The 15,031-nt window shown below is 42.9% G+C and overlaps 1 protein-coding gene across 1 annotated transcript; it reads left to right on the forward strand.

The window, feature by feature from the left end:
• The first annotated feature begins 12,915 nt into the window (after positions 1-12,915).
• LOC118085759 (2-oxoglutarate receptor 1-like) lies at positions 12,916-14,820 on the forward strand. Its single transcript, XM_035116718.3, has one exon. The coding sequence runs from the start codon at positions 12,919-12,921 to the stop codon at positions 13,963-13,965; it is 1,047 nt and encodes a 348-aa protein (XP_034972609.3). The 5' UTR covers positions 12,916-12,918; the 3' UTR covers positions 13,966-14,820.
• The last annotated feature ends 211 nt before the right edge of the window (positions 14,821-15,031 follow it).

The following is a 15,031-nucleotide window of genomic DNA, read 5'->3' on the forward strand; positions in this document are numbered from 1 at the left end:
GCGGCAGCAGGAGGCCCCATTAATGAAAGTGCGCCTCAGGTTAAGAACGAGTTAAGAACGGACCTCCGGAACGAATTAAGTTCGTAACCCGAGGTACCATTGTATTCGACTGGGAGCCACCCAGAGTGGGGAGACTCAGCCAGATGGGTGGGGTATAAATAATAAATTATTATTATATTATTATTTTTATTAATCATTCAAATACCAAATTATATAATTTAGATAAGGTGCCCCCCACATGCTATAATTATTTTGATGATTTTCTTTTTTTTCTGCGTCCCAAAATCTGATTGATTTCAATTACACTCTAGTCATCATCATAATCCCTTATACAAAAGCTGCAATATTTATAACTTCTAATCCTGTTGACACATTAAATGATTTATAAGCCTACAAGTGAAGATCTCATATATCAATCTGATTTTTAAAACGCTACCTTTAACTATGTCAGACCCTCCAAGCGCCCCTACTTTCCAGGGACAGTCCCAGATTACAGAAGCTGCCCCAGTTTCTGATTTGATCCTGGAATGCCCTGCTTTTCCTTAAGATGCCCCTATTTTACTCTGAGAAATGTCGAAGGGTATGGTAGGACATCCCTATTTTCATCAAAGAAATGTTGGAGGCTACGGAGTTATCCGACCCTCAAGCCATCTGAAGGCAGCCCTGTATAAGGAAGTTAAAAAAAAAGTTTAATGTTTTATTGTGTTTTTATATACCATGTTTGAACTCGCCAAGAGTGGCTGGGGCAACCCAGTCAGATGGGTGGGATATAAATTTATGAAACAGAACGTCCCTATTTTCATCGGAGAAATGTTGGGGTGTGTGTGTGCTGTGTGCATATTTAAACTACTGTATCAGCATAAAATGGACACACTTTGGAATGTTCTAAGGCACTAGATAAATAGCAACATCTGTTTCGTAAAGGGAAACTAATACAGGGTTGTTGTTGTTTTTTGTTTGGGGAATTTCTTTGCTTTTTTAATTAGCAGCAAAGTGTAAAGGGGAATGGCTATCAACAGCAAAGGGCACCCTTATCTATGGGACCGAGCAACCTTTAAAGGGTCACTTCCCTCTCCTTTCCGGATTGAAAAAGGCTTCTCTTAATTCATCTCTTTCTGCTGCAAGGGCTCCCATTAAGGAGCACTTTACTGGCCATTTTGTTATTGCTTCAACTTGGGCTTTATGCAAAGGCATCCTGCTGGGCACTGTAAGCTGACAGAAAAGAGGTGCACTGCTGTGCAGGAAGCTCTCCCTGTAAATAATGTTCCAATTAATAAGATAATTATACAGCCAGGGAAGACTTTATTGATGGTCTCCGCAAGTGAAGTGCTATTCTTAACCCACTTGTGAAGGTTGCATTGACCTTCTCTCCTTGTCTTCAGAAGAGAGGGTTTAGAAATACATTACAGGCTGAAAGCAGGCTTCATGGTGAGCTATGAAACAAACGTTCGCTGCAAATGTGAGGGGCAAGGAATGTCTTTCATTGGACCCACTTGCTGCCAGGCACCGGTGGAGGGGGGGGGACGGGACACAGCTTTTAAATGCACATACTTTATTGGACTAGATTGGAATGACTGTTGCAAGCAAGCAAACAAAAAGGGAGGCAATGCAGTTTTAGGCTAAACAGCAAGCGGCTTCTTTTGCATCATAGAATATTGAGTTCTGTCATTTTAAGATCAGTCACGCAGGGCTGGTAAATGGTATACTGTACTTCCTCAAGCTGAAGGGAAAGTTCTCAGGGAAGAGAGGCGGTAGACATGACCGGTTTGCCTAGGCCCATGGTTCCCAACGTGGGGCACATGCCCCACAGGGGGGCAATTTGATCTTTAAGGGGGGGAATTTGAGAAAATTGGGTTTTGAATTTGTTAAGTACCTTTATTTTATTGTATAGTAATTAAAATGAGCAAAGTATTACAGAAAAAGCTTCCATTAAAATATTTTATATTTATGCATTTCAGTTCTCTATTAGAAAAATGGCTGCCGGCAGGAGCGGATTTACGGGAGATTTACGGGAGAGGAGCTCAAACGGGAGACCGCCGGGAAATGGTAAGGAAAAACGGGGGTTTCCTGGGGAATACAGGGTACTTGGCAGCTATGCGCAGAAGCACTAAATCGTGCTTTGCGCAGACGCAGAAGTGCCGAAACGCAACCCACCATAGCTGCCAATTACCCCCTTTTCCCCGGGAAAACCCCGTTTTTACTTACCTTTTCCCGGTGGTCCCCCGTATCACTTCGTCTCCCATTTTTCTACGTTATTTTCTCCTGCCGGTGGCCATTTTTTTTCTTTCCGATTTGCCCTTCTATGGGCACCAAAAATGGCCGCCGCCGGCTTCAAAAGGCGCATCTACGCATGTCCGGAAGTGCATAGACGCGACTTCCGGTGTCGGCGGCGGCCATTTTTGGTCCCCATAGATGGGCGGAGCGACACCGGAAGTTGCGCTGACGCACTTCCGGACATGCGTACAAGCCACTTGCGAAGCCGGCAGCGGCCATTTTGGGTGCCCATAGAAGGGCAAAGCGACACCGGAAGTTACGTCGACGAAACTTCCGGTGTCACACGGCTGCCGGTCCTGGATCCTGCAGTCCAGGACTTGGAAGGTAAACAACCCACGTGTGTGCAGATGCGGTGCTGTGGGTTGCGAATGTGCCTCCCGCATGGATCACATTTGCCACCCAAGTGTCCACTGTACTTGTTTATTTCCTTGACATCTAATAGGAGGGCATTTCACAGGGCGGGCACCACTACCGAGAAGGCCGTCTGCCTGGTTCCCTGCAATCTCACTTCCTGCAATGAGGAACCACCAGAATTCCTTCAGAGATGGACCTCAGTGTCCCGGCGAATAATGGGGGTGGAGATGCTCTTTCAGGTATACTGGGCCAAGGCCGTTTAGGGCTTTAAAGGTCAGCACAAACACTTTGAATTGTGCTGGGAAATGTACTGGGAGCCAGTGAAGATCCTTTAGGATATGTATTACAAAGAGGCAGTGAAACGGGTATAAAACAAATCGAAGTGTCTTGTGTAGTGCTGGATTTACATACTGTATAAGCTAAACAAGCTAGAGCTTAGGGTCCCACTCTCTTGGGGGCCCCCCAAAAAATCACAGGGGAAAAAACCATGGATGTACATTTCCAATACAGCAATCGAGAAATTTCATTGTTCCCACAAGGGGACAATGACAACAAAGATCTATTCTATTCTAAAATATAAGATAAAAAACAAATAAAATAAAACCTGCATACAGCAATAGTGTTTTGTGTTGTGTAGGCTCCTATTTGTTATGTGCAAGTGGCTTTAGATATCTATTAGGTATATAAATTACCATATAGCATATATTCAACACAAAAAAACAGTGACAATTTGTTGTTGACAAAGGACAGCTGGACATATAAAGGGCCCCATTACCTTCAGTAGCTTTGTTGTTGTTTGGTCGTTTAGTCGTGTCCGACTCTTCGTGACCCCATGGACCAGAGCACGCCAGGCACTCCTGTCTTCCACTGCCTCCCGCAGTTTGGTCAAACTCATGTTCATAGCTTCGAGAACACTGTCCAGCCATCTCGTCCTCTGTCGTCCCCTTCTCCTAGTGCCCTCCATCTTTCCCAACATCAGGATCTTTTCCAGGAGTCTTCTCTTCTCATGAGGTGGCCAAAGTATTGGAGCCTCAGCTACACGATCTGTCCTTCCAGTGAGCACTCAGTAGCTTAGGGCCTCATCAAACCTAAATCCAGCCCTAGTCTTGTGTCATTATGCTCAGTCATGGGCAGGGCCTAGGCTGTGTGCCCACATGCTGAATGCATACCTTCCAACATTTCTCCAATGAAAATAGGGACGTCCTAAGGAAAAGTGGGACATTCCAGGATCAAATCAGAAACTGGGGCAGCTTCACTAAATCAGGGATGTCCCTGGAAAATAGGGACACTTGGAGGGTCTGTGAATGCAAGTAGCAGGCAGAGGGCTTGAAGCCTGAAAAAGCAACTCTGCTCTACTCCCTACCCTTCTTTTGCTGCCATTGCCCCCCTCATAATGTATGTTCGGGGGCAGGGGACAGCAAAACCAGTTTAAGTCTGTGGTGTGGCTAGGCCCATTGTGTCAACATCTTCCTTCCCATAATAGCAACTTCTCTCTCTGCCCCTCAGATCAGCCTGTCCACCACAAGGTTCCCAGAGCAGTATCCTCCGCCTCAGATACCCTTGACACAACCTTGCTTAATTTTCATTTGTGAAATAAAGGAGGGAAAGGCAGAGACATACAGCTTCTTAAATGAGGGCCGACACTACCACCTAGTGTCAAAGTTTAATAGTCACAGATTAGCCTGCTGTCCCAGTGCTCATAAATTAATACCATAGGTGATATCGAATGTCATCCGCGCTTATACTATATCTGCTCCTCACGGGAACTATTTTGGAAGATGGTTCTGGCAAGTCATGTCGAAAGAAAGAAAGAAAGAAAGAAAGAAAGAAAGAAAGAAAGAAAGAAAGAAAGAAAGAAAGAAAGAAAATGCTCATTCTCTATCTTCCGGCTATCTTCATGTTATCATATATTTTTACTGTTTTTCCTTGTTATAGGTTAAGAACATTATTAGGAATAAACAGATCTCATTCATCCTCTTCACTAAAATCAAGTTTAGCTCCACATTTTCCTTGAGCTGGCAAGGTGAAAGTCTGCTTAAAAAGAGATTTGCAAGGGTCTAAATTGGGAATTGTGACTCCATGCGGAGTGAACTTCAATGCCCATAATTCTTTGCAGGGAGGAATCTGCTTTGAATACTGTATGTCCAAGGAGAAGGAGCCATGCTAGTCTAGTTTTCTGCATAGAAATAAATGAACCCAAAGCACAGCCTGAAGTGGCACAGAGCCCACACACCTTGGTGAAAATTAGGCCTCTGTTGGCCACAGAGATCCTCAAGAAACAAAGCCAAAGTTTGTGGCCATCTATAGAGAATCATAAATATAAATATATTTATCGTTGGATCCAATAAATACTGGGTGGTGTGGGCACAGGAGAGGCTAAACACATTTAAAGTGTCCCAGAGCCAGGTATGTGAACGATACACACCTAGGAAAGAATGTTAAAGAAGGAAGATAAGAAAACATCTAGGAAGTGTGCAATATAAACAAGGTTTTCATACCACCAAGGGCACGTTTAAAGAAGGTCAGAACAGTCAAAGCAAGGGAAAATTGTAGGGTAAAGATGTACTTGCTTGGTGCCAATGCTGAGGTCATCTGTACATATCAATCTAAACTCCCCACAAATCAGTCCCCGCTTTACCAAGTTGTACAGGGTTGCTTGCAAAGTTTGCACTATGCGTGTCTGCCTCCCCAACTGGAAACTGTTGTGCTTTCCAATGCCTGAAGTACACAGCAACAACCTACCACTGATATCACCGATGGAAGTAGAAAGGGAGAGTAAACCTATGCACAAGAAGCTGGCGTAAAGCAAGCCAGTGTATGGCTGGATCCAAGATGCGTTTCAGTTTAAAGCATAAATTTAAACAGGGAAAACAGGTAGAGGAAAATGAGACTCTATGTCACCATCTGCTGGCACAACGTTATATTGCACATACAAACACATACACAGTAAATCGCTTTTTATTTACAGGTCTAGCTGAGTCCTAAGTTAAGTCAGTGTAAAGTTACACTAGGTCCAAATGCTGCTGCTGCTGTACTGTTGAAGCCTGGCAGAGGAAAAGCAAGCCTTTAAAACAGTAACAGTCAAGTCATTTAAAAACAAATAAATAAATAAATAAATAAAACAGTCAAGTCATGTGACTGAGCTGAATGGGCTTAGGATCCAGCCTAGGTCCCTCTGCTCTGGCCCCGCTTCTGCCATGCCTCTGCCAAGTCACTTTCTGGGGACCTTGCACCAGCCTTGGCTAAGCCATGGCCTAGCTGAGCCAAGCCAGTAACACTGGTGTATCTTTGGCTAAGCCAGGGTTGGGGGCTTAATGCCATCTGAGGCAGGAGGAATCAGCTGGCTGTGCTGAAGAGCCAGTACAGTAGTACCTCTACTTACAAATAACTCTATTTACAAATTTTTCTACTTACAAATGGAGCTCCGTCCGCCATCTTGGATGCGGTTTAGATAGGATTGTTTCTACTTACGAATTTTTAGATAGGGTTGCTTCGACTTACGAATTTTTTCTCCCAATGCATTCCTATGGGATTCGACTTACATTTTTTTTTCGACTTACAAATGTGTGTTTGGAACGCATTAAATTCGTAAGTAGAGGTACCACTGTACGTTCTAAGCTGCTCACCCCCTTGGATCTTGCCATAGAATTGCCCCCAAATTGCCCCACAAAAATCTAGGCTGGCTAGATATATGTGGCAAGGCATGCAACTTTGTACACAGCAGAGTCAACAGCTAAGCCTGCTAGAAGAAACTATAAGAATAGATTGGATGCAGCCAGAATACAGGATGGGGAAGCTGTGGATGTTGTTGGACTCCAAATGAATCAGTCACAGCCAGCATGAGCAATAGTCCGGACTGATGAGAGTTGGGAGTCCGATAACTTTAATTTAGGCATGATGTATGTCAGATGTTATTTATGTTAAACCAGGAATATTCTGTCTGTTGAGTGGCCATATTCTTGGGTGGAGAATAGTGTGTTTAATTAATTCAACATTTTCTAAAACCATTCTTTTTTCTTTAAAATGAAACTCCAGATAGTATTTTATATACAATAATTTCGTTTTCTTTTATGCTGAATTGCAGGCATTGGAGAATGTTACAAGCCTGGAATTTGTGTTTCTACACTTGCAAAAATAAGTGGATAAATAAATATGCCAAGCAAGTTATAAAATTTGTCTTTGCATGTGAGCAGGAGAAGGAAATGCTTAGAATTGGCCTTGGAAGAAATCTGAAGTATGTGGCAACTCATCTTGCCCTCAGCTTGTGTAAACTGAAGGGGAGTGTGTACAGGCACCATGATGGAGGATATATGAAACTGTTTTGGAAACATCAGCCGAGCTGACCTTTCGAGAGGGGAAAACAGATTAATCTGAGATACAGTGAGATCTTGGTGCATCAAAAATTGCCAGTGGATTATTGGGAAGCCTGCACTATTAAGAAATTCGGTACCATTCACAATGTGTCATCCATTTTATGGTTTAATTCAGAGATCTTTGTGAGAGTACAGTGTTGTTGCTTCCCCACAATGTTAAATGCGTTTTATGGGTGCAATTAACATGCATGCTTTAAAGAAATGCAAATAGCAGCTACTGGGGGACCCACAAGGAATGGAACTGCAAGAGATGGGAATTAACCCTTTTCTCCCATGCTACAATGCTGATGACACCCCTCATTCCCAACACTGCTATTCGCAATGGGGAGGAAGCTTCCATTGACATTAATGGGAACTTTCCCACTAATACAAAGAGCAGATTTGGAAGATCAGTTTTCATTATGAGCACAGCTAAAGCAGTTATTGTCAATTCGTTGAGATAATGCAATTGCCGCTGCAACACATTCTTCATGGCTTTAAGGCTATTTAGTTACTACAGTTGGGGCAGAATACAGTGGCTGGACTGATGGGCAGGGGTCTCCGGAAATAAAGTGCACCAGGTCAGGTATCTGTTGCCTTCTTCCTAACTCCCTGCTACAATTTCTGAAAGCAATGAAATATGGATTTTTTTTATTAGGTATATCAGCCATCTCAGCTAATATATTGCAGGAGTGGATTCTTTTATAAATTATTTTAAGACATGCTGATCCTGTGGGGTAGGTCAAAAATTCATTTTAAGGCACAACTAAGGTGGAATCTAGACATATACAATAAACACTGTGAAAATGCTTTAAAAACATTTTGAAAAATATATTGAATGTTATAATAATAATAATAATAATAATAATAATAATAATAATAATAATAATAATATATTATTTATACCCCACCCATCTGGCTGGGTTTCCCCAGCCACTCTGGGCGGCTTCCAACAGAAGTATTAAACTACAATAATTTATTAAACATTAAAAGCTTCCCTAAACAGGGCTGCCTTCAGATGTCCTCTAAAAGTCTGGTAGTTGTTTTTCTCTTTGACATCTGGTGGGAGGGCATTCCACAGGGCGGGTGCCACTGCCGAGAAGGCCCTTTGCCTGGTTCCCTGTAACTTGGCTTCTCACAGCAAGGGAACCGCCAGAAGGCCCTCGGCACTGGACCTCAGGGTCTGGGCAGAATGATGGACCGAGGCTGTTTGGGGCTTTAAAGGTCAGCACCAACACTTTGAATTGTGCTCAGAAATGTACTGGCAGCCAATATAATGCACTTAAAATGTTATATTTGCAGGTGTATAGCTGGGTCCAAGTTAGAAGACAAATTGATTCATAAAAGGGTATAGCATGACGTCTACATTTACACATTACCATAAAATAGCATTAATTATTTTCATAAATGTTTCCCTACATTGTCCTTATTCTGAAACCTCTCTTTTCTGATGTCCTCATGTAGCTTCCAAGTCTATCAACGTGGAAATGTCATTGTGATAAAAATGTTTATAATTAGTTGAGCACAACTCTCCCAAATGGGTCAGTCTCCACTGCATGGGCAAGACTGAGATGTCTGCTCATCCTTTCGGCACAAGGTTTATGATCAACACTGTAAACCTCTTAGACTTTTAAAAAATGTTTAATGGCATGTAAACTGATGAAATAATAAAATAAAACTGAGAGGAGGGAGAAACCGAGCAGAATTACCGGTATGTGGAGGGGAGAGCCAAGAGAAGGGAGGATATCGCAAAACAGAAGCAGATCGTGACACAGAAGAGAAGCAAGCAGGCATAAAATGGGTAGGCAGAGAAACAAGAGGCATTTAGAGTGAAAAAGTAAAGCTTGGGAGGAGCACATAGTTGACTTGTCAAGCAAACAACTATATGGAGACAAAGAGTCTTGTTCCAATTGCCCAAAATCGGATAACCTCATGGTTCAATTACTCCAGTTTTATGCCTGGGGCTGGCTTTGCAAACTGTCTGGAAACCTCCATTGGTCTAAAGCAGATTTTTGTTAGGTGGGTGCTATTTTGTATTATTTATAATTAGATTTTTTTTACTATTTAAACTTTGGGTTGTCTTTGTTTTTTTAATAGGGTATGTAAGTCACCCTGGGAACACAGTCACGAGGGCAGAATACAAACGCAGTATCTCTCTCCATCCATCCAATAATTTGGACTCAAGTGACAATTTCACCCCATTTAACTTAAAGAAAGAATCCAACACACCTAAAAATGCAGTTTTGGACATGCAGATTAAAGCCACCTTTGTCAAAAACAGTGCACAAAGTTACTGAAATATTCAAAAGTGTCAAACCCAAATATATTAATTTCAAGCTTTCGATGCCATCGCTAAAGTTTCACACGCCTGACTTTAGGTATGGCACCAAGTAAAAACTCAAAGTTCTATAAATGGATAGTGTACATAACTGAATGCATTTTGTTTAATGCACTACTGTAGTTTACCCAGTTCTGGCCCGTGTCATTAATCAAACAGATCCTGCAGAGCACATGCATGAATCAAAAGGAAGGAGGAAGGATGCCGGCTGCCAACCTGTTTCTGAAATCAATGAGTCTTTTTCTCCTGTCACAGGTTGTGAGGCTTTTCTAGATCTTGATATATTACTCCTGCCCACACCAAGGACTCAGCTATACAGCTGCAAATAAAATGTTTTAAGTGTGTTTTGAGTGCAATATCCAATGTGACACTCGATGGCGTTGGTGAGCCTTATGGAAAATTCAATGTATTTTTTTTTAAAAAAATTATGCGTGTGTGGATTCCACCCAACATTTCTGCAGCAGTTATTTGACATGGTTATAGGAACAAAGTTACAGTACGATCTTATTTTAGGACCAAGAAATACTTCTGTGGAATTAGAAATTAAGGTTGGTTCCAGATAACCTGCTTTTTGAGCATTCATCCTGATTTGTTTGCACAAAGTTACAAAGTTTGGGAGAGGGTTTGTGGGAAGTAGGAAATTTCTGAAAAAGACAGTTAAGAATGAAAATGGTGGCCTTCTTAGATCACTAGGTAGGGCTTGAACAATGTTCAATATGTTAATTGTCTTCCTGCCTCTACATAGTTCCTTAATTATTATTTTGATTGTTACAGTTGGTCTATGATGACAGAGTGGCATTCCATCATTAGAAGCAGTGGGCAAATCAAATGAATGTATTTCTCCATTTCTGCTCCTCTCGGCTATCAAGCATCTTATTTCTTGGTGCAGAAGGAATTCGTTGCACAGGAAGCATAAACAGACACTCAGAGGAAACTAGGATTAAAGTATTTCCCACACATCAATGAGCTCCACAGAAGAATGATGGCTTGCTTACATTCTTGTGGGAGAAATCTTCCCAGATGGATGGTTAGAGCTATATGACTGTTTCATCACCTTTCCTCCATGAAACATTGCCTGGCAAACATTAGACACCCATAACAGCGAAACTGGACAGGCTGTGAGCAGTTTCTGCTGCAAAGGGTGGGACGGGAGACAACTAGACACAAACATATAGAGCTGTACTATGTTGCACAGAAGTCAACGCACAGCAGAGTTCCTCCCTTTTCAGACCATATTGCAAGCATTTGTTTCTATCTCTTCCTGCAAATATGGAAATGGATCTCCGTGGATCTTCAAAGTTGCTCCAGTAGTTGAGGAGTGTCGTCTTTTGCATCGAGCTCCCATTGTGACCAACTAGTTTGCTGCCTTCTCATTTCCAAGTATGAAGAGGATCAGAGGAGATACAGATCACTGACAGGTACACAAACCTTCTGATGTCAAAAACATTATGTGATTGTGAGGCTGCAGAAAATGCACAAACTCAGCTGAGGTGGAGAAGGAGCCATAAGTAGTATTCCCTCGTGTGAGAGAGTTAAAGAGGGACCTCTTGTTCCAAGTCTGTGCTTGCTACCTGCAGTTACTTTAAATGCTTATTTTTTAAAAAAACAAACTTCTTTTTTAAAAAATAATAATGGGTTGGTTAGTCAGAGTGCACCTTTTTAATCATGTATTATTATTATTTTTTAAAAAAACACCAGCGTCAATGAACTCTGAATACCGAACCCAGGCCTGTAGCCAGAGGGAAGCTGGGGGGGGGGCTGCCCTCCCCATAATCTTTTCTGCTCCCCCCTTTTTTCAAATAATTTTAACATTAGGAAATCCCCTCCCCCTGCCTTTTAAAGGTCCTGGTGGAAAGATAAAAGGAAGGGAAGGGCAGAGAATGGGCAGAACAAGGAAATGAAAGGAGTTAAGGGAAGCTGAGGAAGAGAAAGGGGGGGGGAGGAAGGTAGGAAAGCAACCAGGGGGCAGGTGGGTGGAAGGAGGAGATCAAAGAAGTGAAGAATGGAAGGAAAGGCAGGAGGAGGAGGCTGTACTCTGGCAACCCCAGAAATATTTGCCCTCTTACCTGCAACAAGGCCTGCACAGGTAACAGTAATACAGTCATACCTCGGTTTACAGACGCTTCAGGTTGCGCGTTTTCGGGTTGCGCACCGCCGCAAACCCAGAAGTACCGGAACTAGTTACTTCCAGGTTTCGGCGCTCGCGCATGCACAGAAGCACTAAATTGTGTTTTGCGCATGCGCAGAAGCGCCGGTTCGTGACCTGCACATGCGCAGACGCAGCACTGCAGGTTGCGAATGCTGCAGATTGCAAATGTGCCTCCCGCACGGATCACATTCGCAACCCAAGCGTCCACTGTAATGATAATCATTAACATCATTAATATAGCCTTAATGAATCTTAAGTAATACATTAATGTGTAAACTGCCTCTCTACTGTTTTGGTGTCCACTCTCCCCCATTCCTCAAACTTGGAGGCTGGCTAAAGGCCTGCATAGATCCTATTTATGCAGATGCTCCTATAGTGCACGGGACCCTAAATTTGGAGGTTCATTAAAGATTATGGGTCAACACATACACCCAAACCTCCTTGCTCTTGGGGTTAAGATGTGTGAAGTTCTCTTGAGCAGGGACGGAGGGATCTGCCCGTTTGGGGTTCTTTTTGGTTCTCATTTTTCCAATCTTAAATTCAGTTCTCCATATTTGTGATTAGGGATGGGTGGGGTCCTCATGAAAATTATTTCTCCCAATGTGAATTTCTCCTAATGTTTTTTGTGTGCAGATTTGACAAATATGCACATTCTTACAAGCAGCACAATGGATTTTATACGTTATTTTCACTCTTATATAAACTTACATGCACACTCTAATACAGTGGTGCCTTGGGTTACAAACACCTCAGGTTACAAACACCTCGGGTTACAGACTCCGCTAACCTGGAAGTAGTACCTCGGGTTAAGAACTTTGCCCCAGGATGAAAACAGAAATTGTGCTCAGGTGGCGCAGCAGCAGTGGGAGGTCCCATTAGCTAAAGTGGTACCTCAGGTTAAGAACGGTTTCAGGTTAATAATGGACCTTTGGAATGAATTAAGTTCGTAACCAGAGGTACCATTGTACATGGATTTTACTGCATATTGCTCAGCTGTGTATTGCTTGCATATTGCTTGCACTGCAAAATTCAGAAAGATGCAAATTTCAAAGGTTGGTCATGTTTCAGCTCTTGTATTGTTTTAAAAAAGTGCAAATTTTGCGAGTTCGCTTTTAAGTGAAATATGAATTTAATTTTCCTCCATTACAACTCTTGAGGGAATGGAAGGAAGGAGGAGAATTGAGGAAAAGACAGCCCACCCTCTTCATCCATGTCTGAGCATTTAGGCAGCAGTGGGTGTCCTCTGTCTTTCTCTCTGGATGCATCACATCCTTGGGGAACAAAACCATGAGAACATTTCACAGAGCTCACCACTCTGATTATATTGCACTTAACCGCATCCCCAGAAGTTTTCTTCCTATAGCAAAATAACTTGAGCATGTTGTTTTTCTGAAACTTGTCTAAGCCAAACTGACCCTCTTTTCTCTCTCCCGCCCTCATGAAGTCTCACAATGGTTGCTATGGATGCAACTGCCTTTGAAAATGCAACCAATCAGACCAGTGCGCTGCCAAGCTACGTTGCAGTTGCTGTTGAGAACTGCACTGACAACGTGCACGGACTCAGGAAATCCTACCTGCCCCCCTTGTATGGCATGATCTTCTCAGTGGGATTCCCAGGCAACATCATGGCGATTTGCGTGTACACGTTCAAGATGAGGCCCTGGAAAAGCAGCACCATTATCATGTTCAACTTGGCCTGCACAGACCTCCTGTACTTATCCAGCCTTCCTTTCTTGATTCACTACTACGCCAATGGAGAGGATTGGGTCTTTGGAGACTTTATGTGCAAGTTCATCCGCTTTGGTTTCCACTTCAACTTGTACAGCAGCATCCTCTTCCTGACCTGCTTCAGCATCTTCCGATACATTGCAATTGTCCACCCAATACAGTCTTTTTCCGTTCGGAAAAAGGCATGGGCTGTTGCGGCCTGCGTTGCATCTTGGGTGATTTCACTGCTGGCCATGGGTCCTCTCAACTTTTTGTTTACTTCGACGATAGAGGAGAACAAATCTCTTTGCCTCGACCTTACTAGTTCTGAAAACGTGGATGTTATTCGGTGGTACAACTGGTTTTTAACTGGCCTGGCCTTCTACTTGCCATTAATAACGGTGACTCTTTGCTACACTGTGATCATCTATACCTTGGCTACAGGGCCCCACACTCAAAACCCTTATAAGCAGAAGGCTCGTAGACTTGCATTTTTCCTCCTGGTGGTCTTTTATGTGTGCTTTCTACCTTTCCATATTTTTCGGGTTGTTCGGATTGAACTAAGGCTGTACCGAGTCAGCTGCGATATTGAAAACCATATCCATGCTGCTTACATTCTATCCAGGCCACTGGCTGCCCTGAACACATGTGGAAACTTGTTACTTTACGCCATAATCAGCGATAATTTCCAGCAAGCCGTTCAGTCTCTTTTGAGATGCAAGTTGAGCAACTTAATGCAACAGACAGGGGGCAGCAGTGACTTCAATAGATCTGGAATATTAAAATTGTGAACGGATGCATTTCTCTTCAGAACCTCTGGTACTGGTTGTCTCCTAAAACAAGTTAGAAAAAGGCTGCACACAGCTGCCAAGTCTTAACAGTGGTTTTTATCAGGGGTGTAGAACCTCCAGATGTTGTTGAACTACAACTCCCATCTTCTCCAACCACTGCTCATGCTGGCTGGGGTTGATGAGAATTGGAGTCGAGCAACATCTAGAGGATCACAGGTTCTCCATCTCTGGCTCATGTGAACCCGATGAGTAAAGCAGCCTCATAGGACATAGGTTCTTCCATGTGTCTTTGGAAAGGCCTGGCAAACACAGAGCACTTAATTCAGTTGTATAGAATGGTTGCTTGGGTGGCCCAAGGTTGTCTCTGGGCACATTAAAATTTTGATGTGTGTCTCTTATCACTTGGTAAGCAGCCTAACAGTAGCACATTAAATCAGCAAGAGCTAACTGGGATACTTTTTTCATTTGGGTCTGCTGCTTCTTTTCTTTTTGCAAAAGTACCTTGGGCATCCAGTGGAGATCAGAAACTCTGGATCATATCCCTACTAAGCTGCCCCTGTGTGCTTCCTTCAGCATTGCAGGCAGCATTACTTTTTTTTTTTTTTGCAAGGCATTTATATAGCTAAGACACGTGGTCCAAGAATGTGTGCAGCCCAGGTAGTTCCATAGTTTGCACATACGGATCGGGCAGGCACTGCTCAGACCTTAGAACAAAAAGTGCAGTGACCAAAAGCAATGTAAAAATGCAAAATCAATTAGTGCTGCCAATAGATTGTAATGTACAAGCCCGGGCAGCATGTAGTGACCTGAAGGCACACACTTAAGCAGAGTTGTCTGGGTATCACAGGGTTGCCATATTTCAAAAAGTGAAAATCCGGACCAAAAAAAATGAAGTCCTTTACCTACTTTTTTAGGGAAATTGCCAAAAAAAACCAACACTTCCAATATGGGCTGCCATATGCCTGGGTTTCCCCATACATTTTAGCCACTTTCTGAAATTTCCACCCAGATGCCATTTTGAACGGGCGAATCCTGGCTATGCCCGGGAAATTCCGGACGTATGGCA

Source organism: Zootoca vivipara, chromosome 4 (genome assembly GCF_965207765.1).
Source record: "Zootoca vivipara chromosome 4, rZooViv2.hap1.1, whole genome shotgun sequence".
Classification (NCBI taxonomy): domain Eukaryota; kingdom Metazoa; phylum Chordata; class Lepidosauria; order Squamata; family Lacertidae; genus Zootoca; species Zootoca vivipara.